This window comes from Anoplopoma fimbria, chromosome 6, assembly GCF_027596085.1.
Source record: "Anoplopoma fimbria isolate UVic2021 breed Golden Eagle Sablefish chromosome 6, Afim_UVic_2022, whole genome shotgun sequence".
NCBI classification, from domain to species: Eukaryota; Metazoa; Chordata; class Actinopteri; order Perciformes; family Anoplopomatidae; genus Anoplopoma; species Anoplopoma fimbria.
Window position 1 is genome coordinate 15425374 of NC_072454.1, and position 26105 is coordinate 15451478.

General features: G+C 38.1%; 1 protein-coding gene across 1 annotated transcript in view; it reads right to left on the reverse strand.

The window, feature by feature from the left end:
* Nucleotides 1-21488, reverse strand: part of eys (eyes shut homolog) — a 139444-nt gene extending 117956 nt beyond the window's left edge. Inside the window, exons 1-10 of the mRNA XM_054600062.1 lie at nucleotides 20744-21488; nucleotides 19474-19590; nucleotides 14624-14820; nucleotides 13654-13781; nucleotides 12982-13096; nucleotides 11096-11255; nucleotides 7192-7296; nucleotides 2864-3003; nucleotides 1073-1236; nucleotides 663-916 (exon numbers count right to left, since the gene is read on the reverse strand). Of these exons, the coding sequence (XP_054456037.1) occupies nucleotides 663-916; nucleotides 1073-1236; nucleotides 2864-3003; nucleotides 7192-7296; nucleotides 11096-11255; nucleotides 12982-13096; nucleotides 13654-13781; nucleotides 14624-14820; nucleotides 19474-19590; nucleotides 20744-21488 (2125 nt within the window). The remainder of the gene's footprint in view (nucleotides 1-662; nucleotides 917-1072; nucleotides 1237-2863; nucleotides 3004-7191; nucleotides 7297-11095; nucleotides 11256-12981; nucleotides 13097-13653; nucleotides 13782-14623; nucleotides 14821-19473; nucleotides 19591-20743) is intronic.
* Nucleotides 21489-26105: the final 4617 nt, after the last annotated feature.

The window sequence follows — 26105 nt, forward strand, 5'->3', positions numbered from 1 at the left end:
ATAGTATTGAATCTGCCTGTTTTAACATAAACATGACATTAATTGTAACAAGAAACTAACTCAGTCAATTTTGTCTTTGAAACATCTGCTTAACATGGCACAGCTGTTATATAAATATCATAAAAAGTGGCATTTTTACTAACAGTGATGAATGAATGCATACCTTCAAGCTACACGTATTTGCATGTGGTTTCTTTTTAAATAACTCTTCAGTTATACAAGTGAATTGTATTTCTCCTACATTCATTACTGCAATAAAAAGGGGCAAAGACATGATTTTTATATCACTATAAAACTCTTTCTAATGCATAATGATTTACAAATAGGAGACTGCCTTCCCGATACAAGCAAAAAGCATTTTGACAATTAGGGAAACTTATCACCATTGCTACAGTATATGTCTTGATTTCAATTATTTCTATTTATAGTGATTCCAATTTTCTATCAGAACTCAACTTGCATCTTTGCACTCCACACCACTGATACATATCAAATTTCAATCAGAAAACTCTGCCTAATGTTCAATAATGCCGAGAACATTCTGATGAACTTTCTGTGTAAATTCTGTATATTTCAAACCCTGCTCTAAAACCTGAAATTCCTGTGGCTGGCCATACTAATGGCTGCAAATAGGCTCACATTGGCATCAGATGGTCTCATACCCTCAAACCCTGGGGGACAGTGGCACCGATAATCACTGATTAGGTCCACACAGGTGGCGCCGCTTGCACATGGGAAGCTGTTGCACTCATTTGTTTCCATCTCACAGAGCGACCCTTCAAATCCAAGCGTGCAGCGACAGGTGAAGTTATACTCCTGGTCCAGGCAAACACCATGTTCAGAGCAGCGATGGCCAACACAGTAATCAATGTCCTCCTCACAGTAGACGCCTGTGTATCCTCTGGGACAAAGGCAGCTAGCAACACATTAAAGAGAATGTCTTAATACTGTATAGAGGTAGAAGAATTCTTTTCAACCCTGAGGGAAGAAAACAGTAAATGTCACCGCTTTTACAATCATTGACATTCTGGTGCCCGAATAGCCCGAAGACAATCAGGATTTGAAGGCTCACCTGTAACCATCAATCTCATCCACACAAGTGGCTCCATTTTGACACCAATGTTGAACACAATCATTGACATTTATACGGCAGTCATGACCAGACCAACCAGGTGTACAGATGCAAGTGTAGCTACTGGCGTCATTCAACATACAGCGTCCTCTGTTGGCACATGGCTGTTGAAAGAAGGCAGAGTGGTTAGATACATACCTCATGACAAATGCTACCTCATATGCAGAAAATAAATAGATTAATCTTGTATGGTGATATTTTCTATTGTACTGTGGCCATTCTGCTCAAAAAACATAATCATTATTTTACAATGCAACACCAAATCATTTCTTGCTCCCAGCTGCCTGAAAATGAGCTTAATTCCAGCCACATGGCATTCTCATGAATACTGATCCACGCTTTATGCTGGATCCACTCAGTATTCAATATAGCTTCTACATCCTGTCTTAAAAGACAAGATCAATGGTCATTGAGTGCTAAACCTCCCAAGAGTTCTCTGTAACAAAACAGATACGCTTGCTAGCTGGTACATGCGTATATATAGTGGAGGGGTAACAAAGGGGGTGAGGAAGAGCGGGCTTGTGGGAAGGTGCATAATGCAGACATCACGGCAATTCTGAAGGACGGCCAATACAAGGCATTCTCCACAGTGAGTGATCATCTCCATCTGTCATTTGAAGAAGCCCCTCTGTTCTGTAAAGCTTTTTTTAAAGGCAGAGGGTCGATCCATCTATTCCCACACATTCAAAAATACAGATATTGCACATATTCAGTGGCACTCATCCACTTCAGGTGGCACAGGCCTTTTCAGACCTTTAAATGTGCTCCTCTCCTGCTTGCCAATTGCAAAATCCCTGACAAACAATCACAAAATTCCATGACTGCTTAAAAATCGGGCGGACGTGCTACCACATTCAGAATAAAACAAGAAATCAAAAAAAATGTGCTTTAATGATTTAAATATGAAGCATACAGTACACTGTGAATATATATAGCTCAACCCGTATCGTTTTTGTATTTTCAGTCAGGTCATAGGTCAGAATCTGTTACATAACTACATTTGGTTATTGGTTCTGTGTAATACAGCCTTCTTCTCAGGAAAACCAACATACTGTACAGCTTCAGCACCAGCTGATTGCTCTGTTTATGGATTATCGCATTTGCTGTCAATCTTCCTGTGGGATTTACGCTTGTATTTATCCCTGTGTATAACAAAGGATTATCCCGTATTTTATGAATACGATACTGAATTAATATTTGATACCTTCTCATGTAAATGTTGTATTTTAGCTTGTGGTGACAGTTTGCAGAGATGTTGCAGGTTACTATAAATACCTGAATATTACTTACTTATCATATGCGAGTTTTAACCCATAAAAGACTGTGATTTATGTAATTGTATTTGTGGTTTGATTATTTTTTTTATTGAGTGTCATACTGCTCATTTTGAAATTAATTTCTTATTTTTCCTTCACCCCAACTAGATATCAATGTGATTGTACTGGTGAGTTTTATGTTAGTTCTGTGTTATTATGGGACAAAGCTGATTAAACAGAGTGCCGAAACCCCTCTAAATATAATAGGGGAGAAGATTACCCAAAACCTTCTCATTAATTTGCTTGTTATGGTTCCCTGCTGTTGTGATAATGTTGCTGCACTGTTGAAGAGAAAACATAGAAATTGCTTCAAGAGAAATACACAAAAAGACTGGGAGCTCTTTAAAAATGTAGGAGGAATACTTAACAGAACCGCAGAGGAGTACAAAGAGTCCATTTAGATGTTTTTACCCACTTGAAGGTTTTGAGGGCAGGGTACACGGCAAGTATATGCAAGGCCATGTGGGAGATCCAAACACTGAGTCTTTGATGGACATGTGTTGTTGGGTAGAGCACACGCGTCAATGTCAACTTCACAATTATCTCCAAGAAAACCTGAAAGAAAAGATTTGAGTAGTTACTAGTGTAACTGGTGCAAGTTCGGTCGCAAACCAGGACACAAGGTCAGCTCTTCTATGTATATAATAGACAGGGCCAGAATTGGGCCAACAGTGGGTCAACTGGGTGATTAGCCCTGTTGTGACGCATAGTCTATGTGCCACAGTACCTCTATGACTTTAACTTAAGTCTCAATTCAAGTCTGAACTTGAGTTTTATCATTTAAAATGTTGCATTGCGCTTCTGCTTTCCCTCTAATCTTTCCAAATGTCTCTCCTTTGATCATATTACTCATTCGTACCCTCATCAGATTTGTGGATGACCAAAAAGGGTTTGTTAGTAACACAGCAAAACCCTTATTGAGGAGGAGTATTTGGAAATAATGTTCATTCATTTTCCGTAACCTGCTTATTCAGTTAAGGGTTGCAGGGGTGCTGGAGCCGACCTCAGCTGTCAATGGGCGAAGGCAGGGTACACCCTGGACAAGTCGCTAGTCTGTCTCAGGGCAGACATATATAGACAAACAACCACTCATGCTCACATCCACACCTACGGGCAATTTAGAGTCTTCAATTAACCTTAGCTGCATGTCTTTGGACTGTGGGAGGAAGCCGGAGAACCCGGAGAGAACCCACGCTGACATGCAAACTCCACACAGAAGGCCGTCTAGCCCGGGAATTGAACCCGGACCCCGGCAGTGCTAACCACTACACTGCCTGTGCTACACTACACCACCGGAACTAATTTGAAATTATACATTTTGCATTAACAATAGTTGAATGGACCAGGAACCAACATAACTGAATTATGTAGGCTTAAGGAGTCAGGACTGTGTATAAGTTTGTCTTGACCAATGCACTCTTGTTCAGAAAATGTTCAGTATTGGGTTGGAAATATATTCAGTGTCAGACAGGGCTTGGAAAAAAGAAAGTGTCCTAAAACTTAGAATTCCACCCATATCTTAAGACTTTGATTACTACTGTGGTCCGGCACTCACCAGACTATTTTCTTACATTGTAGAACTCACTTCACCATGAGAAGATGCAGCAGATGAGACATATGAGTGGAAGAGGCTTAGGTTTGCTGAGATAACAGATGGGATTTAGTAGGAAGGCTGGAAAGCCAGGGTGTGCCCTGTGGAATTTTGTTGCCATGGATCTGTGGCCACATCTAGTACCAGTTTACTTTGAGAGTTAGGGATTCATGATCGGGGATTATGGGAAGCTGCAAAGGCAGCTTCAGAGGCAGCTTCAGAGAGCAACCGATGGCTCTGCCTGAGAAGAAAAGGCGCCAGCTTGTGTGCAAAGTATGGATATCCATCTTGTGTTTAAAATAGGAGATACAGCAAATATGAGTGTCAAACATCACTTTCTACTTACTCTTTAATCATCTTAGACTGTCTGTAGTTATTATCAGTAAGAAGGCAAATACAGTCATGGTATGTACATTTGTGGAACATGTTCCTTATTATAGAGACCAGCGGGATGGCTCCAGTCCTGATTGGTGCTCTGAGCAGGTGTAACGGGGGCCGTACATGTTAACTGTTGAGCCTTCTGGGGTATCTTTGGTCTAATTCAACTTGACATCTGTGATGGGAGGTTCCAACTTGATAACCCAAATGACATAGCCATCAGCCCACTCTGCCATTCCTCTAACATCACAGCCAGATTTACACATGGATGCTTACCCAAAAAGTACAAGGTTTAGTCAAAACAAATCTTTTGAATTGGAGTTAAAAAAGAAAAAACAGAAATACTCCAGTTGTATAAATGGTAATGTACACAATTCAAAAGGTTTTTTAATTGCTGTTCAAAGAATGAACATAAATATCACCATTATGATCACAAACCCAGCAGATATTAAGCCCTCTTTGTAAAAAAAATAAAAAATTGGCCTACATAGTTGAGTCCTTTTTGTTTATAAAGTATGATTCATTTTAAGGTTTAAGGTAAGAGGTCTTAATGTTAGCTTTCTCATTTCCATCTGTTTTGACATTAGGTTTCTGTTCATTGCTTTGTTCTAACCTGCTTGCCTTTGAAAAAGTTTGCACGTTCTCCTGGTGTTTGCAAAGGTTTCCTTCAAAGACATGCCAGTTAAGTGAACTGGAAACTCTAAATTCCCTGTAGATATGACTTTTATTTTTCTGTCTGTTTGTGAGACATGAGATCTACTGGCAGCCTGTCCAGGGTGTGGCCTACATCTTACCCAATGTCTCCTGCCCCTCACAACCCTGAGCAGGAGAAGCAGCATAAGAAATGGATGGACGAATAATGCTTCAAGCTATCATTCACCATCTTTTAAACATTGGAGAGTTGTACCTTAGACACTTCAAGGGCTGACACAATTCATCAGTTGACGAAAATACAATGCCACTTCTGAATGTCACCTTAAAGAGTGACTCTGGTGTGCTTTGCTATAGCAGCTGATGAGGCGAACGGACTCACGTGTCATTAACAATGGCATTGCCCTTCAATGTTTAATTGAACAAGAGTGAACAAACACAATGTTTCATTACCATCAAAGTTACATTTCCCAGAAGACCCAAGAACACATTTGCTGGGAACAAGGGCTAAAAATAACAAATCTTGTGAGAAAAACTTCATCTGGCCTCTAAGACGCTGTGCCCACCATGTCTTGGGTCTGTACGTGCAAGAAAATGTTCCAGTAAAGTGGGCAAGAACAACTGCCAGACACAGTAACTGACACTGTGCTCTGCCAGCAACACCAAGCTCCCGCGAGTGGTCCTTCAGTTTACGTTCAGTGAATGTAAATTCAGACTCAGCCCGCCAGGCACAATATGCAATACCAAGAGAATTTTAGTAATTGGAGTTTCATAATATAATATTATGGAAGTCCCATTAATGAATTTGTACAATTTGGTTGGATTACTGAGTTTTGGCAATGAGCTTGGTGATTTTCCTCAGCTGTTCATCACAGACAAAAGCTGTAAACTGATACTGTGCTTTATTGTCTCTACACTGCGCAATGGAGCATCTTGTGATCAAAGAGAGAAGGGCCCTTCTAAAATGGCTTGTAGTTTCATAATAAAAGGCATTAGGTTCCTTTATTTTAACATATTGGAAACGAGCAAAAACACAATTTCAAATAAATCAATTAAAGAAAAAAAGAAAAGTAAAAGAAAAATTGAATTAGAAAAAAATTGATTCATTTGATGAACTGAATCCTGCTGACTTCTCTAGCCTCAACTTAACTACGTAAGACAGGATGTGACAGAGTCAAGGGACCCCGATGTCAATGGCTTACAGGCTTTGGTTTTTGTTGTACACTGAGGGGCGAAGTCACAAAAGCATTGCACAGCTTTTCGGCTGCTAAACCTGCATGAATAAGACAAAAAGAAAGCACCCCAAAGGGGAAATACACCCCTTCCTGGACTGCCAAGCAAATAGCATTTTGGTGCTCCTGTGCTACTGCATGTATATAAATCAGGTAATATGCAAATATTAGCGCAAAATTGTCCCCTCTCTATGTAATTGGTCCTTATTGCAAAACAATCCAATTCAAAAAATATCAGCGTTATTAGACACATGCAGTTATAGTGAAATTATCAGCGTCCTCAGAGAGTTGGTTCTTAGTTAAGATCATTCGTAAAATGGTGTCTGCTCAAACCCATTTATATTGGGATGTAATGACAAGATACAATGACCAAATCATTTTGGAAAAATAGGTAAATATTAAACAAATAACACAATTATTTCTACCATATCCCTCCTTTACCAAATCATGGGCTCACACTTTCCATTTCCACCTCTTAATTGCCTTCAGGAAGTTTAGATGGAAGTGGCACCCCGATAGTTCCCTCTTGACAAGACCTCTAGGTTCAGACTGAATCTCATCCGTCACAACCAACGCATTGGCCTCAAGCCCGTTCATGCTTTGCTGCATGGATATTGCAATCAAACGCAAAATAATGGCGAATTGCACTAGGCTGCAAATGTTAAGGGCGTCTTTGCGCTATAATAGCATTGGCTTTTGTGAATTAAACCATAAACAGATGGTGGTTAAAAATGATGCATAATTCATGGTTAATTTGCCCATGAGATCTTAGGCCACATCCACTGCATGCAAGCTTAAAAAGGTCAACAGCACGGCCTACTACCACAGCTACTACAGATATCACTTAAATGTAATAAAAACAGCTCTAGTTTTGACAATAGCACACCATACCTGCATGACATTGGCATTCGTGGTGTCCTAGCAAGTCAGAGCATGTGCCATTGTGCTGACAGGGACTGGAGTCACACTCGTTGATCTCAGTATCACAGTTTGTTCCTGAAAATAGAGGCAACATTTTTTTTTTGCAATTATTGACATTTGTAACACATTACGGGGTAAGATGGCGAACTATTTCTTGACTTCAAAACACAGACAACCTGGAGTCCTGCCATCTGGTACGCAGATCATTTTTAATCTTTAAAACAGAGCCAGGCTCATTGTTTTCCACTGCTTCCAATCTTTATGCTAAGCTAAGCTAATTGTCTGCTTGCAGTAGCTCATATTTAGCGTACAGAACGTATGAGAAAGGTGTCAATCTTTCTAAATACTTTTGTTCAGAAAATGAATAAGCATATTAACCCAAATGTCCCTTTCTTAGTTGCTTACAACAGTTTGAGAACTTTTTCTCCTGAAAAAGAAATTAAATCACAGATAATCCTTTAATAAGATGCAGTAGCATTCAGGTGGTGAGTCCCTGGAATCACAAAAAAGGTGGACAGGTTCACTTTCTTCTTAAGAAAATAGACACTAAATAACTAGCTCTGAGGAGCAGAAGTGGTGGGGGATGCAGGTGGCTTGATATGCGATTTGTTTGGTGCTCAGCTGCCTCAGCAGCTACTTCTTCTACTGCTGTGGTTGGGGGTGTGTGTCTTCCAGCGCAGGTTATTAATTTAAAATGTCCTATCATCAATAACGGAGCAGCAATGACATGTAGTGAAAGTCCTTTCTTGACAGCAGCAACCTAATGCTACGGCACAAACACCATGATTGATATGATCTGCACAGTAACTGCTACGGGTCATTATATTTAAAATATGCCATGTTGTGCGGCAGAAAATTACACAAATTTGTCCTACTAAAACATCTATCCTCATTTATGACTGTTAATAAAATACATTTTTTATCCTTTTTTAAATAAATGTTAATTGAATTAAGAGTTGTTGATTTAGGCTTCAAAATGTTTGACTACAATGTTTTAAAAATCTAGAATAGATCAAATATATCAAAAAGAACCCTGATGTTGAATGTCAATATTAATAGAAGGTTATTTTAAATGGATTTTGGCAAAACACCTCTTGCTCTTGTGCGCGATCATTATTTGCCTGCAGGTTCCTTGAGGTCAATAGATTCTTATTGTTCAGATAAAGGTTCAAATGCAAAGATCTAATGCATTTCAGGTGAAGAATTACAAATATTTTCACAATTTGTCTTTTAATCACACTCCCGGATCTCTGGTGGATTCTACACTTGAAGGTAATTGCATGCCCAGTTTCCAAGTCTTATATTATTATCCACACAATTAAAAACAGAGATTGTGTATGAATATATGCCAACTGTTGTTGTTCAGTGAAAAATAAAGCCTTCCAAAATGAAAGCCGAATGCCAGGGCATGAGTAATGTATCCTGACTTATGATCTATGATAGAGTACAGTGGGGTTTCTGGGCAAAGCTTGAAATTAAATTGGCCTTTCTATGCTGCATGGCTCGAAATTCCAAAGCAAAAATCCCAAGATGCCAGAAAATGATGAATTCTATCAGTCACTAAGACCTGCCATGGTGTAAGAGACAATTTTCCATTACTGATGTGGCAACAGATTTCAGCTTTGAACAGAGGGGAGAAAAATCGTGTTCATGTAGTGCTATGTAAGGACTTATCTGACTGACAGGTAAGTGTGTCAGGACTTAAGGCTGGATCGGGAAATACGCTATAGTCCAAAACTGTGCACTGGGGAAGAAAAAAAATAATAAATCACAGTAGGAAAAAATCACATTCACTGGTTGTTTAAGCATTAAAACAAGAGAGGAACACTACTATGCAGGGCTATCATAACCCCCTGTATAGAATAAACAATGTTCAGCAAGGTTTACAATCTGTATTCTTCCATACTGTCCATTGTTTTGTCAAATAATGTCTTACGTTTAAATATATATATATGTTTATAACTGTACTGTATTATGCTAATATATTTATAATGATATATGATTATATTTCATGGGCATAATGGCCAGTTTAGATAAGCAATACTTCAAACATGATCTTTTCTAATGGTGCAAAATGGCATAGCTGTAAATGAGAAACTATACGAGTCTCCCAGAGTCAACATCACAAAGGCATTTAGCTTATTCATAGCTTCGTTCTTATTTGTGGTCTCCAGCTATTATGAAAATAACACTTGAGTTTGTCTTTTTCTATGAACTTGTTCAATCATTTAAAAGCACTGTAAATGCAAAGGGTCATGATCTTTACCCTTTAATTACATTGTCTAATAGTAACGCCATCCATTTTTTTTGTGGGTCTCCCTTTTTCACTTTGTATTTTAGAAACAGTTGTCAATGATAACTTAACTACTTTCTGCCAATTTCTGAGCTGGCAGCTAATTAGGAAGCAGTTTGCAAGAGTACTTAAATGCAATCAGCAGCAGGTCCTAGAAATGTCAAGCAGGAATGGCTACTGGTAAATAAGCTTTGAGTTTAAAAAAAAAATGCTTCATCGAGAGAACTGGCCTATGCCTTAAATCTGTGGTTGGCTTGTGAAAATCACAAGTCAGCCACAGATTTCTGGACGGAAATAACTTAATATATCTATACTCATTATAATTTTTTTCAGTAATTTGCATTTCAAAGACATTCAGTTAGTTGTAGGCTATGCTAGCTTTGGTGTTAAACTGTTAACAGTTTCATGATGAAAGCAACATCTTAAAGCTAAAGCTAAATAGTATGGGACATTCCCATCTAAACATTGATGATTATTTATGCATTAATGTGTACTTCACTTTAATATCGCAGCTGGTAAAGGTGGGGTAATTTAAATAATTGATATAGTGCTTGGTACACTAACCTATATTGATCTAGCATAATTTATATTGTGCATTAATATTGTAAATGTACAAACAGGCAGCAACAGCAATCAAATTAAGTAGTGGAGTAAAAAGTTAAAATATTGGCAGCCAAAATGCAGCAGAGTAGAAGTATTAAGGAATACAAAATGGAAATACTAAAGTAAAGTACAAATACCTCAAAATTTTATATGATAACGTGATATCGGATCAGTGCATAGACTCACATACTCGCCGATACCGAATCTAGCATTTTGAGCTGTATCGGAGGCATTTCCAATATGGCATCTGTATCGAACAACAGGCGTTCTACCAAAGACCATTTTGATGAAGTCGGTTGGTGGTTGGGTCTAGGTAGGGATTTGAAGCATATCTCAGTCTACTGATACACCCCATAATCCATCTCGATTTTTGCTGGAAACAAAAGTTTTGCGTCTTTTTATAGAACAAGGTGTTTTTTGTAATAACAAGGCAGCAGTGAAAAACACATTTCCTTCACAAACTTTATATGACATAAAATTTTAATGGACTCCTGCCAGACAATCTGAAGCCAGTATTTTCTGTGACCATATTGGCATGATAGAAATTATGTACTTTTGATGGAATACATGACTTTATGCTCTGCTGCCTTGAAACACCAACAAAAGGCAAAATAGAAAAATGTATTATGTATGGATTGCTTTCAGCATAAGAGCTCTCTGTGTTAATGTCTTGCATCTGACTGCAGAATCAATTAAACTATTCAGAAAATGACTGCGCTCACCACCTGTGTTGCATATCTGCTTCGCATTTTTACATATAGTAACATCAAATCTCAGAACAGAATCCTAACCTCTGCCAACGGCATGTTACTGCAAAGCTATACCAGTTCTTCCAAACATCAATCAGTCATTGCTTGCCCCAAGACCAACATTCCCACTAGGGTTTGTACAAATCAATCCATATTTTAAAAATCCTAGTCAACAGACAGACAGATGGAAAGGGGCAAAAAAACTGATAATAAAGCAGAGTTATCTCACCAGTGAAGCCGAGGGGACACTTGCAGGTGTACACTGGAGAACATGATGGCTGACTTGTTGTAATGCATGTGGCTCCATTCAAACAGCTGTTTGGCTTTATCAGGCAGGCATCGCCTATGTATTGACAAAACTCTCCTATCCATCCCGGGGCACAAACACACTGGAGGAAAACAGTAAAATATTTACAGTACAGTATATACAAGTAAATATTAGATCAGATATATGTTTTTCATTGTTTTTGCTCCCGCTGGATTTCAATTGACTTTCAGTTTTAAGGGGGTTTGGTGGTGTACACTCCATATAATTTACCCAGCGTAGCGATCGTGTTTCTTTTTTACCCATGAAACTGAAATGGCAGCAAATTGCACACTGCTTATCTGATCGAAAGACCTTTAAATATAAAGGGTGAACATATCCAAATTACAAAAGCCATACTTTTTCACCTACCTCAATGTCTACCAACACATATAGTTTTGGTTTAATTTGCTCAGGTTTTGAGATATTCCCCTCTTGAATTTCTGCCACTATCTCGATATGATGCAGACTAATATAATTGTTGCTCTTACAGCATTGGAAAATGACTTCAAATTAATTCAGCAGTATCTTTTATTTCAAGAAAGAGTGTCCCTGGTGTTGTGGATAGAGTTATCTAAATTAGGGACCATTCCTTCTTTAGAAAGATTAAATGGAAACTCTTGACAATGAGGCCTTTGGACTCAAATTGGATTCTAGTTTGGTTCTGTCTGTTAAGAGCTTTTCCATGACAGAGGGACTAAATGAGCAGGCTACCTTTAATGAAATACCCAATGGGTTTTCATTCTCAGAAGAAAACTATGTAAAAAAAAAAATATAAATAGAAAGATGAAGTGGCCCATTTGCAGTGAGCAATACTTTTTGATTATGTCTGACCCTGTCGAAAGAGCACCAACAGCAAGCATCTAAAAGTGGATTTTAGATTAAGAACACTCTCAGTGGCTTAATGGAAGACTGATGGAGAATAATAAGAACTATGGGGCTGTACGGAGCAGTCACAGGTGTTGTAAAAATATATATACTGACGGAGGAGACAATAGAGCAATAGAGAGGAAAATTTGAACAGAACTGTCAAAGCAATGTGTCCGCATTCTCACAATGATCAATGGGTTAGAATTAGATTACTGCTGTCTGTAGATATTATCTATCAGTGATGTTTCTGTTATTCTTTGTTCTTCCACTAAGGACAGGTTTTCTTAAACATAAAGCCATGAAGATGTATTCAATAGACAAAATATATCTATTTGAAACCTTGAATAGATTTTTCTGTAATCAAAGACAGAAAGGAACGACATTTAGAACTGACCAGTCAGAAATATCTTTCAGTAAAATTAATCCAATTTTCTTTGGGATCGCTGCATCCTTAAAATAAATCACTCTTTTTAGTGGAGATAAAGTAAAACATATTGAAATGTAATTCACACAATGTAAGTAGCCCAATTTGTGTTTTTGTTTAGATAGGAAATAGCCGTGTCGGAAAATCAACTTTGTTGCCTTTGTTGCATGTTTTTTGCGTACCTTAAGCTACATTTGTCTAGTTTCCTCTTTTAAGATTAGAGGCTTTTGTTTTCTAGGCAGTTGTCCAAGTTTGGAAGAAAGTTGCACTGTGCGCACAATTAGAGCAAAAAGTACGGAGAATATGGTGGATTTTGAACGCAAATAGACACATTTAATGTATAAGGGATATGCTACAAACATAATGATTTAACAAAAGAAAATGTAAAGATGTATGCAATACATCTCTGGTTATAAATATGTTCACTTAATGTTCATACTGTAATTAAGGTGCAGCATGAAACATATCTTGTGAGCTTCAGAGTATTCCATTAGGACTGAAACATTGAATTACTTACCTGATATCCGCCAATTACAATCAAGCACAATCCCTCATTCAGGCAGTTGATATTGAGCAGCCTGCAGTAGTCAATTATTTCTTCACAATTCTTCCCAGAAAACCCTCGCAGACATCTGTTAAGATGAGGCCAGTGTCATCAAAATCAATTCACCCAAAGCCTTGAGCACCTACAAGCCATATTTTTTTTTCTTTTGCAAGATACACAGGGTTATAATTTTGTTTTCGACAGGAATTTATGTGTGATACAGAGGTGGGTGAGTTGTTATGACCTTGATTGCTTAAAAGTTGGGGTTAGCACATCAAAACAAATTAAGGTCCATTATAAATTACAGATTACTCTTTCCTACACTCGTAAAAATACAACGCTTTATTTCACTGATTGTACTGTCTTATATGGTGAACATACCCTTCACTTGATTAAATTCCCTTGGCATTTTCATATACGTTATGTTCGATTCTGACATAATTTAAATTACACAAGCAGACATAATGATAAAAAACTAAATTGTCAGGATTTGTGTGTTGAGTATTTAAGACTTGCGATCTGATACAGTATAATAACTGGATTTAAAAGACATCAGCTGCTAGGTACAGTTGAGACCCGAAAGCAGAGCCTTATTCACATGTATTTCCTTTCTCATCAATGTAGTAAACCCTGTATGTGTTTTACCTGCAGATATAATCATTTCCTCTGGACACACAGGTGGCATTGTTAAGACATGGTGATGGGCTGCACAGGCTCTGCTCCCTCCTGCATGCAGGGACCACATTGCCATCTGCACAGACGCATTCAGAGGCCTGCATAAAGAGGCAAAACAAACCAGGTCACCTGGCAGCCTGGGAGAACACGGTTAGATTACACAAAAGGTACATAAAATCACTAACTTTAGCAACATTATCAATAAAATAGATTTTCGCTGAAGCGTATTGTTACTTGATTGACTCTCACATTATTATTTGTTACTGATCTCTACAATTATATTTGAATCCAAGTAGGCATGTAAATAATGGGTTTTATATATGTTTTAATATGTGTTTTAGAAACAACAGGAGGCTAATAAATGCTAATGGTGATGTAATTCAAAGGTAAACAGATTTGAATTTCACATTAAGCTTCTAGAAAAATATCTACGTCAAGCTGCAGCAATATCAGGCATTATTTTGATTAACGTCCCTTTTAGTCTGCTCTACTCTGGTATTCTTAGGTGGGCTGTAAATGTTCAGTGCATTTGGCAAACTGTAATGAACAAAACAAAGGTCAGGGAAAGACAATTAGACTATTATTGTATTTTCTCTTGTGCATCCTTGAGAGCATTAGAAACGCTACTGCCTTAGCAAAATGTATGACCATGATGGCATTTCCAGTTAAAGGTGAAAATTGCAGCAGGCGTCTAATTACAAAAATCTTTTGATGAGAGACATTTCAAACTGGCACTTAAACATGCGCTGGGTCATTCAATTAAAATGCTAGAAGATGCAAACACCCTGGGCTCATCTTCAGCAGGAAATATTAATTGCTGTTGCAGCCTTCAGAATGAAGCCATTTGATCTTGTTTCAAAACTCTATATTCATTTTCCATGTGCCATTTCTTGTTTATCTCCCACTGAGATAAAACAAATAAGGGAAATTGAATCCTCACATTCTCCCCTGCAGTGCAAATTTGTTTCTCCTGACATGCGTATGACATGCAATCGAAAAAAACTCGGGAGTCGCAGTAGACACCCCCAAATCTTTCTGGACAACGACAAACAAATCCTTTGGGGCTTTCTTCACATACGCCACCATTTCTGCATGGATTCGGATCACAGGTGGCTTTCCTCTTGTCACAAGGTGGGCCTGCAAAATATGATAACACAACATGACAGCACTTTTATTCCAAATTGTATTAACATCTAGATACTATAATGTATAAAAGCCTGTCAACCGGTGTTCTTTGCACAGCAGACACGAACACATTCTACTATTAAACCCCAAGTGGTGAACATGGAAAGAAGCATGGCACAGGTATGATATGGCTTCAAAGCTGTTTGAATACGTTTATGCCTGAAAAGACATGACTGACATAACTATAATCCATGGAGGGAAGGGATGACTGACTATCAATAATTACACAGGATGGAGGCATGTGCAGGACCACTAATTTAATTGTGACAAGCACAATTAAACTAAAAGGCAAGATCAACTGTAAACAGCATCATTGCTGTCAGGCTGCTATGTTGGCCTCTGACTGATGATATACTATAGAGCCTAATTGCCCATTTCAGGAACCTTCCCATTGAAGCCTACAAATCACCCCAAATGGAAAATAAGCAAAACCAGCAAGATGTTATCCAGCACATGTATATAGAAAAGACAATGTAACCTCACTAAAGTTTCCTCAGGGTTATTTAGTTTATGGTACTGAACAGTATGGTTTTGTCAGACTAGTTATTAGAAAAAACCCATTTATCTTCACCCAATTCACTTACAGGAAACCTAACTCGTAGTTTAGACCATTGCAAATGGTTTGGTTCACCTAAAAATGCAGATTTCCCTGAAAGATATAAACAGAGAGTTGAGTGTGTGCCTTGTGTTTTTCCTGCTTAATGCTTGTGCGGCAAAAGTGCCTCGATCTCAGGGTGTTGTGTTGTGTTTCATGCTGTGAGCGTGTGTATTAAAGTTTGTGCTTGTGCAACAATACAGGAGGGTCGGCTGGTCTGCAGCTGCCATCCCGTGAAGTCAGGTCTACTGTAGCATTAATATAAATGAGCATTCGGGTCAGGACTGTAATCAGAAACGGCATTGTTTGAGGGTACTGTAAACACTGCTAACACAACATGCAACATTATAAATTAATGTGCAGTTCTGGTTTTTAGGGAAAATAGTTTGTCATTATATACGGTTATATTTTTGTCAATTTGGATAATATTTTATTTGTTCTTGTGTAATTCATCTCATTCAATTTCAACTGATTTTTTGTTAGTTTATGTGTTTTTATGTTGTCCTTTTCATCATCACATTTCATCACCTTCTCTGTGCTTCAAAGTTGCCACTATAAACTTGCCTGAATGAGCACATAGTGTGCCTATTACATCATACCGTCTCATGTCTTGAGATGTGCAGACAGACTTGAACTTAGTCAGACAAAGTGGGTAGTTATATTCATTTTTAATTCTTACTGTCTAATTAAATACTTCTGGGCTTACAGTACAGTGCACAGCATATCAAATTGCTTTATTAAAAGGACTACAAGTTAAAGATGACAAATGATGCAGTCATTATTATTGCTGCTTCCACAACATTATTATTATTATTATTATTATTATTATTATTATTATGCCTATAATCACTGCCAATTTTACTACTTTTGTAGCATACTATACTAATATGCAACACTTTGAAAATATGGAGTGAAATAATGACTCACTTTGCGCTTGGACCCGACAGGTGTAATATTTCGATCATGTAATCCAAAGGAAACAAGTCGATACCTCTGCGCCAAGTAGAGTAATAAAAGGAAAGTCATCATCATTATGTAGAAATTATTTTCATGGTGGATTTTCACTGAACTTTAAACTAAGTAGTCAGTGCTGCAGCTCGTTCCATAAGCATCTTCCAAGATAAAGTACTTCTGAACTAAGCTGTAGCCAGTAGTTTTCTAAATACTGCAGGACCACAACTCTTTCACCAGCAGCAGCATAACCAGAGTCAGGGTAACGCCGTAGTGACATTGTATGCAAAGGATAAAATTAGACTGAATTCCCTGCAGTTTCAAGGTGAATAAAAGCTGATGTTATTCCCCGGTGAGGGTTTTCATTTTTGTGTTCTTCACAAGGTGCCTACACATTTATCTTTCCAGTGACTTTTTCTTTGCATATTTTCTTTAATCCCCCTGCTGATACGAGTGCTCATGTCCCAGAGGCTCCTCACTGCCTCCTCTGTGGGCATCAATCTTACTGTATACAACTTCGGGGCTTGCTACTTCCTTAACTCATTTTCCACCAGATATTTTCATGAGTGGGCCAAATGCAAAATACTATATGTTTAGGAAGACTTCCATCTGTCATATACATTAATGACATATATAATGGTTGTAGAACTCTCCGCATTCAAGAGGGAATCTTCTTATATGTGATCAAATTGGTTTAGGTCATGCATGGTTTAATAGAACTAAATATTTGTACATTTGTATTTGTGTGCATTTATGTCTACCACTGATCCGTTCATCTCAAACATTTGTATTATTGCAGAGATTATGAAGGACAGAAGTCTAATACACATAAAGAAACAACATTGTGTCACTATCTAATTAAATTGTTCAACAAGGGTAATGAGTGCATATATTATCCAAATTAAACCTTAAAAAAATGATACTACTACCAACAAGATTACAAAAACAATTAACACCTTATACCAAATGGAAAATGCCCTATCAAGATGGTAATACCTTGCAGCCAATACCCGAGAGATAGTGCAAAGGAGAGTCAAATCAAAAGAAAATCTAATTCGAAACGTCCCATGAGTTCGGCTCATTATTCTGTGCGCATAGACTTTGGCCTATGAGGGCAGCCAGCACTGGAGCAGCCACTAACTTCCAGTTGATTAATGAGGCAACTGCAGCAGGGAGGTAGAGGAAGCACAAGCTCCACAGAACTCCCAAGAAGATGATGGGACAGCAGGACACCATGGCTATGCTAAAGCACCCAGTGGAGTCTGCTTACTTGAGAGAGCAACGGCAATTAAAGCAAATTAGATAAAAGCTGCAAAGGCAGAGGGTGCATGCAACTCACCAATTTAATTTCTGATGTGAATTATATTCATTAACCACTTTATATCAGACAGGGGCACTAATTTATTTACAATACCACCTGTTTTGTTTGGTTTTAGAAAAAACACTTATTTATTGCAAATGGCATTTTTTTTCTTTCTCATCTCTATTCTAGTGCATCATTGATAGCTTGTCTAAAAAAAGTATTTAAATAAGTTTAAGACACTGTTTTTATCAATAAACCGTTGCTAAATCTAAGACAATTCTTTGACATTTGTGTACTGTTTAGGGCCATGGGCCATAGACTTTTATCAAATGTAAATGAAGGAAAAATGATTTAAACGCGTATGAGAAGACCTTGCCATACTATCTGGTAATTCAATGTTGCCTTGATAATAAACAAATACAAACTCTTTGTTGAGTGTACAACATGTCCTTTATCTGAATACTAACATCCAGTATTTAATTAAGCCTAAATCTGGCATTCACGACATACAAGAGTATGGGAGCAAAACGTTATTGTTACCTTTCAAAGAATCTGTGGATGTCATTTAATATATATACATATTTTGTTAAATACAATCAGAGGAGCTCTCTGAAGTGTCTTATACTACCCTTCACCCCCTGTATTGTACTTTCTTATTGTACTGTAAATGACTGAAAAACAGATGCCAGTATTGGCAATAACCTTGAAACCACTTTTCCATTAAATAATAAGCTGAAAGCATGGGCTGGACTCACAAAAGCAAAGCTATGACACTTCAAGAAACCTGCCAGGACAAATTGTGCTCCAAACACAACAATGAATCAATGTGAAGAGCCACCTGGAGTTTTTACTCCAGAAAGTTCAATGCAGGCTAGTTTTTCCAGCAGACCATGATATCCAGGGCAACCGAAGGAGTATCCAGGTCTTGTAACCCACTTGTGTTTGATACCCATTAACCTAACTGTAAGTTACTGGAGAAAATAAGGCTCATTACCTAAATCATGGCTGAAGCAGAAATGTCTCATAAACAAGCTCACTGGATCACAATTGCTACCCAATGCTTCCATACAAGCCTCAAGCAACTTGCCTAAATCACATTGCAAGGAGCACAATTTGGACGCTAATGGAAAATACGTTACATTTCTGTCTGATACCCTTTTGGAAATTATTCATGTGGAGAAGCATTAGCATACTTTAGCCTTGACTTGGCTCAAGCTGAACAGACTACCAAAACCATGAGCATGACACACAGTGAATCAAAGTTCTGATTTAATATGCTCAGCAATACACAATACATTACATATTAATTGATTGCTGTAAACCCTTGTTTTACCAACTGCGACACGCTCAGTTAGCCGGCAGTTTAGCACTGGCTTTTTACGACCACATGTCACTGGTCGTAACGTGAGGTGAGGTATTTGAGTTGAGGTGGCCACTTCATATATTATGATGACAAATATAACATTGGAGGATCAGGTTTGATCTTTAAAAGATATATTGCTTTTCAGTTTTCAGCTTTGACCTTTTCCACAGATAGTTGCCCCTTCAAGGAAAATGACATGATTGTGCAAATGAAACTGGGATGCGGCAAAATCTCGCCCACTGTCTTTTGTAAATAGCATCATGATAATTTGTCTATGATTTGCCTTGCAAGGATCAAAGCTGTACAATTACATTCAAAAAATGTGTTTTCATTGTCAAAGTCAGTGAATCCGTCTATGTTATACCAACAATCAGCTGAAAAGGAGCTCCTTACCAGAGAATCCTGTGTCACAGATGCATTTGAAGGAGCCTGGCAACCCTTGAATGCATGTCCCATTGTAACAAATTCTTTCACAGTTTTCTTTTCCAACGACTTCAGAGCAGTTAACCCCTAGAAACAAATGGCAAGTCAGTTGTCTACAACACAGAAACACAAAGATAAAAAGAAATGCCTGTGTCATGAATTTCATAGGCATGTACAAAACCATTGCTGATGCCATTTATTTGACTTTCTAAATGAAAAACTGAGAATTATATCAGTGCTATAGAAAATACTGCTGCAGAGAGTACACAATGGCAGTAGGAAGATTCAAAAAGAATGCATTTGGAATGCAAGATTCTTTAATATTACTTCTGTTTGCATTAGATGCGAGTGTTTGGGTTCATGCCGAACAACATTAACTTATCTTGTCTAATAAATATATAATTGAGAAAGTAGCTTGCATTTGATTTTACGTTATTTTTATATTATTTAAATTACTCTCAACTCATTTGAGAGTAAAGTTCTGAGTAATGCATCAATCAGATCATACAAAATATACAAATAATGAGTTCTTCATGCAAAAGTAACTCAGCACATTAAATTAAATCGGATTTAAAGCAATTTCAATGCACAAGATAGGTAAACATTTTTTGTTATCGAGTAGTTTAGAGGCCTTAACAATTGAGAACAGAAGGTTTTACCTAAAGATGCACCAATCAAAAGGCTACCTGGAAACCGACTAGTTGTTGACCTGTGACCGACCAATGAGTCTCATGTACCCTGTCAAATCTATACACATTTTACACTGCACTTACAGTGGCACAGAGTAACATCATAGCCACACACACAACATGCACGTCACAAACATAGTGGCACAATCAGTAACGTCCCAGCCTCACACACACATCATGTTGTCGGTCTGGAAGTTCTCTGTGAGTAAAGAAGACATAAAGCTGCAATTTCTTACGCCTTTAAGTCCAAAATAAGATCTTGTGGAACCACCTTAAAAACATTTAGAACAGCTTTAAGATTTGTTGAGAAAGAAAGTCCTGTAACTTTGTGCAGTTTTGTAGAGAAAATGTAAGTTATTGAATAGTCAATGTATTATTATGAGCATTCAATTTAATTTTAATTTCCCATAAAAGAAAAGGTACATAAATGTTTGTGTATGCTGTCAATTATAGTTCTTAAATTGGCAATAATTGGAATCAGCAGGTCAGACTTTATAAAAAATAAATATTTTGACAAAAAATAGCAATCAGTGCAGATCTTTTGTCCTTACCTGTAAAATGTGGAGGACAGAGACATTTATATGTTCTGTGGTTTGGATCCGTGGATCCATTGCTCAAACAGACTCCTTTGTTTTCACAAGGGTTATCCAAACAACCATCCGACTTTTCACAAAACCTCCCAGAGTAGTGGTGGTGGCATAGACAGTGGTATGCACCTTCCCACGGGTCTGTTTGACAAACACCGCTCCCCGAACAAAGTCGCAGCAGAGGAGAACCCTGACAAAGTTGCGTTTTAACAGACACATTGAGCCGTAGGCCAAACTTGCACAGCTGTGTGTCTCCCTCATGCAGAGCGATGAAGTAATGGCGACCGGGGACGAGCCACTTGGCCTCGACTTGCTCACTTCCATTTATGTTGTGGGGGAAAAGAAACTGATCTTTTATCCGTCCATTTGTTGAACAGCTCTCAAAGCTGTCTTTTGAAACATTGAGGAGTCTGATGCCATAAGACGTCAGTGTTTTATCAGCAGACATCAACAGTTTGTCTCCATGTTGCAGCTGAAGTGGGCATATCTGTGGGAAGTTGATCCGGTTCCCAGTTGACACCCCTAAATCTTGAGAATCCTGACATTCAGCAACGCTCCTACAAATGTTTCCTACCAGTGTCCAATTCATTTGGACAGTGTGTTGCTTAGGGTGCCATTCAAGTGAGGCTTGTCTGTTGCAAACTGTTTGGCAGTGGATCAGATGGACAGCCACAAAGACGGCAGTCAAGTGAAACAATGATGCCCTCATGTTTCCCCTCTCTTACTATTTGATACAAATCAATCTGGGACTCAATTTATGTAAAGTGGAGAATGAATGAGGAAAATGCGTTGTATTATCCTTCATGAGATGCTGTTCCGCGTAATCCAAGAAGTCCACATGATTTGTAATAACCTGAGGAAAACAAAGATTGTGATTAATGATTTGCAAAAGGAAGTGGATTCTAGTTCTACAAAACCTATTTTGTCTAATATGAAGTTAATATTACAGCTCAAACTTGATGAACTAGAATTACTGCCTTGCGGTGTATTCCTCCTTCAACCAGTCAAGCTGAAGTTTACATCCATGTCCGTCAAAATCTCATTACTTCATCATTTTATCTGATTAGACTTAGACGTTTTAGAATTGAAGTTGTCCTTCTACCACCTTCACAGTATTGCTAAAACATGGCCCTCTCTCACACTTCTGCTAAAACATTGATCCACGCCTTCTTTTCCTCCCTTCTCGTTTCCCACTGGATCAACTACTATACATAATCCTGGTCTTCACCAACAAAGCCATTTACCAACTGGCCCCCAATACCTAGTAGTCCTCAACCTTTGCATTCCAGGGCAGCTCACAGGCTCTGGAACTCCCTTGCCCCCCAAATCCTACGTCGAGATCTATCTTCCTCACCCGACCCCGACTTTGAGTTCTTCGCAAGCAGTAAACAATTTACATTTTTTACTATCATTAATGAACTTTGACCTCTGAACACCAAATTCTAATCAGTACAATTGAATGTTTGTGCCAAATTTGTAGAAATTCTATTATATAATCTATAATTCCCGTTCCTGAGATAGCGAGTTCACCAGAAAACATTATGCCTCTGGCCACGGCTGTTGCCAGTGCGGAGGCATAAAGGCATAAAGACACAACCACACTGTCATCATGAATACTTTGTTTCATTGTAACAAGACTTCAGCAAGTCTAGCAGAGCTGACATAATCATATGCAGTGCTGCTGACCACCAAGTGTGTCACAGCAGCCTCCCTGAGGTTTCTACAGAGAGTGACAATGTCAGATAAAATATTCTCTTTCCCCTGCCGGTGCCAGATACCTCAATGTCACGCAGTGAGATGAGTTAAAGCAGACTGCATTGTCTTTTTCCCTCAGGCCCTTTTCATCCATGTGCAAGAGATAAAACAACAAAGTAGAGAAGCCTCACTGCAAGGGAAAAACTCTGCTCCTTGATCAGCTCATAAGGGCTGATATGAATAACTGTATGGTGATAAGTAATAAAACGCTGAATATGGAACAACAATATCAATAAAGGGGGAGTGATAAAGTGAATGAGATTGCAAGTATTGTCATGAGGACTGTGTGGGCACCCATTCAACCTAATTTACATGAGATGAGGTTGAATATAGTATCTCCCAAGCTGACACACGATTTCTGAAGAAACAAAAATAATTAAAGTCAAATTAAGAGGAGAGAACATGTAACTGGTTTATGTATTTATTTTTTGAAGGATATTCATCATTATCAGCAGTGGAGGGATATATAGCATAATAGTTGTTCATCTATTTTTGATTTGACTTATATTTGAAGCTACACTAATCAATATTTTCATATTACCAATAAATCAAATATTCTAATTCTAATAAGTCTAATGTGAAATGATGTATTACCTCAGTAAACATTGATAACATTAATCTAAGGTCTCAACCGCTAGTTTCAAGTATTCTTCAATACAGAATGATGTTCATTTAGCAAATGATGGTCCCATTTAGAGTCAAAAGGACCATAAAGCGGAGTATGCTTTAGCTTAATGAGATTGACAGGTCACTTCCGCTACCAGATCCTGATCCGACGTCGCTATGCGACTCCTCCGCATTCCAAACATCGGCGAACTCAAGGCATCATAACGACAGTTCACCACGACTACATCCACTTCTTACTTAAAAATGATGATCCTACTTTATGTTTTCCACTCCTCGCTAATGTCAGAAAGCTTATGAAAGTGAAACACATCTCAAAATGAATGCTTATGTTACTCCATGTCCGCTGGATGTGTAATAAGCGACCAGTTGCTAACACATTTACCTTATCAACTTTATACATGTATGTCAAATGTTTACAGCTTGTTGCACTGCCCCCAAAGGGCAAACAATTAATTACTTTATTCTTACAATTACAAGTCCAACCTGGAAAGCCTCCTTTAGATTTAAACAAATATCTAACTTAATGACCTAGCCAAAATGGGCAGCAATAACAACAAGCTAGAGACTTAACATAAAACTGACATAATATGACACAAGATCATAACTGAACAAAAATGTGATTATAACATCAGATATTCAATTAATACAAATAATACAAAAGATAACAACTCTCAAACAACCTAAATCTAACACTAACAAAAAATTGCATAAAACAAACACCTGAGTCTAATATGACCCCAAACAATGACTGCTAGGAGAGTTTCTGCAGCTGCAGGTAGAACTGTTGTAGAGGTGGTGTGACTGAGATCAATTGCTTATCACCAGTAATGCGATTTTGGCAGTAGTTCATGTCTGGTAGCCTACTACGGATGGATATTGGACTTTTGTAGTAGCTGCCACAATTCAATAATACACGGCATAATAATATATATAATTCAACAATGCACTTATTTTCACATCATCTACCAAACATAACAAGACCCTGGTCAGCACGACAGCAATCCTGTCTCACCAAGATCTGTAATCCAAAATTGGAGGGCAGAGACAACTGGGATAAAAAGATCATCTTATATCACCACGCATGTGACATGGAACTGGCAACGTCCGTAAGCAGTATGAGGAATGGATAGTTGCTAGAGGAAAAGCTGTAGCAAGGGGAAGTAATTCAGGAGGAAATACTGTTAATTTCATATGCAGCAGGAAGCAAGACACATGCAGGGTTTATTGGTTTAAATTCTGGTCAATATATTTGATCCCAATAAGAATTTTTCACAAAAACCTCCAATACAATTTGGTTTCGAACAATCCAAAGTGAGATATCTAGAGGCTATTTCTACTGTTTGCATGATTAATGCAATTTAGACCCTAAAGCCCATTCATCCTTCCTAAGTGTACAGTGGTTCAAAATTCTATTAATCTGAATTACATCCAATAGTAATTTATACTATTACTGCAATCTATACTGTTGGCCTCCGCTTAGTTAAACAGACCAAAAGATTTTCTGGGATATAAAGACGCCTTCAAGGTATTGATCAGTCAGGATTAAACTGCGGGCCAAACCCTGGAGTGGTTCAAGTAATAAGGGCCATGGGGTCAGAAGCAAGGTCATGTATGCTGGGAGTCAACTAATTGTCTCACACAGCCTACTGCTTTCATTATAGCTCCACTAAATGCACATTTTAGGATGCCAATCACGCAGGTGTGCAGAGGGCAATGGATCAAGGGAGCTGTGTAAATCCTCGCTTGACTGATGACTGAGAGAGACACCGACAGGGACACAACAAATGATCACATCAAACTGGTAGGCATGTCAGACTGTCATATGTCAAACTGAACTACAACTTGTGAAATGCTTGGTGCATTCATCAATTAGGGGATCAACAGAAGAGTAATCAGCTTATCTTTTGATAATAGAGCAATTGTTTGAGTTTCAAAAGTGGTTAAGTGACTCTAATGTGAATATTTGCTAGTTTTCTTAAGTATTTTATGACAGTAAAACTAAATGTCTGTCCTTTTCGGAAAAAAACAGCGCTGGAATAAGTCACCTTCGTCCCTGCAAACTTGTGATGGCTATTTTTCACGGTAAATGACTAAACAATCCATAAATTAATCATGAAAAAGATCCACAGATTGATCAGTTAGATGAATTATAAACCGCTGTGCAGGCTATAATCCATTAAAAACAAAGCACGAGACAGGTCATTCTACATAAAAAAGCTCACAGAAAACAGTATGATCATAAACTAGGCCGCATCTTAAAACATTTGGGAACTTGCCAACTAATGAGAAAAATTATATTTTCTTTTTGCAACACAAGAGGCAAAGTTTGGCTCATTAAGCCGTCAGCGCCAAGCACAGACGGTGATGAAGATGTTGGCTAGTGAGTGAAGCGCAACCGCTAGTTACAGTATAATGGCCCTTCTGCAAGAATGAGGACGCACAGGTGTACGTAAGTTGAGGCAAACATTGTTGAGATGAATAGTGCAAGCCTTCTTGCGTATGGTAATTTCTCATTATGATTTCCTTGATTCAGAACTTCTCAGGCCCCGGCAGCTGCAGTGACTGAATGTTGTGTGTGTTTGCTATTGTGCTTCATTGTGAGTGCACTTTTGTTTGTCAGGACAGGAAATAACTTCTGGAAGGTAACATTTGTAATGCATATATAATAAAGTTGAATAAAAAGAATACAATTTTGATAAAGATAATTTGCCACAATGTTTAAAGCTGCTGCTACTCTGTCATATATTCCTCAGGAACATCAACAAGAACACCCCTTTACAAATCTTTCCACCTGAATGAAGCTGCTGAAATGATTTAATCAGAAGGTGAATGAAAATATCTCTCCAGTTATCACTTCAGATGAGACATAAAACAATCTTTTGAAAAGTTAATTCAACTGAGAAAAGTGTCAAAGTAAAAACACAGGCTTTAAATCAACTGGCAC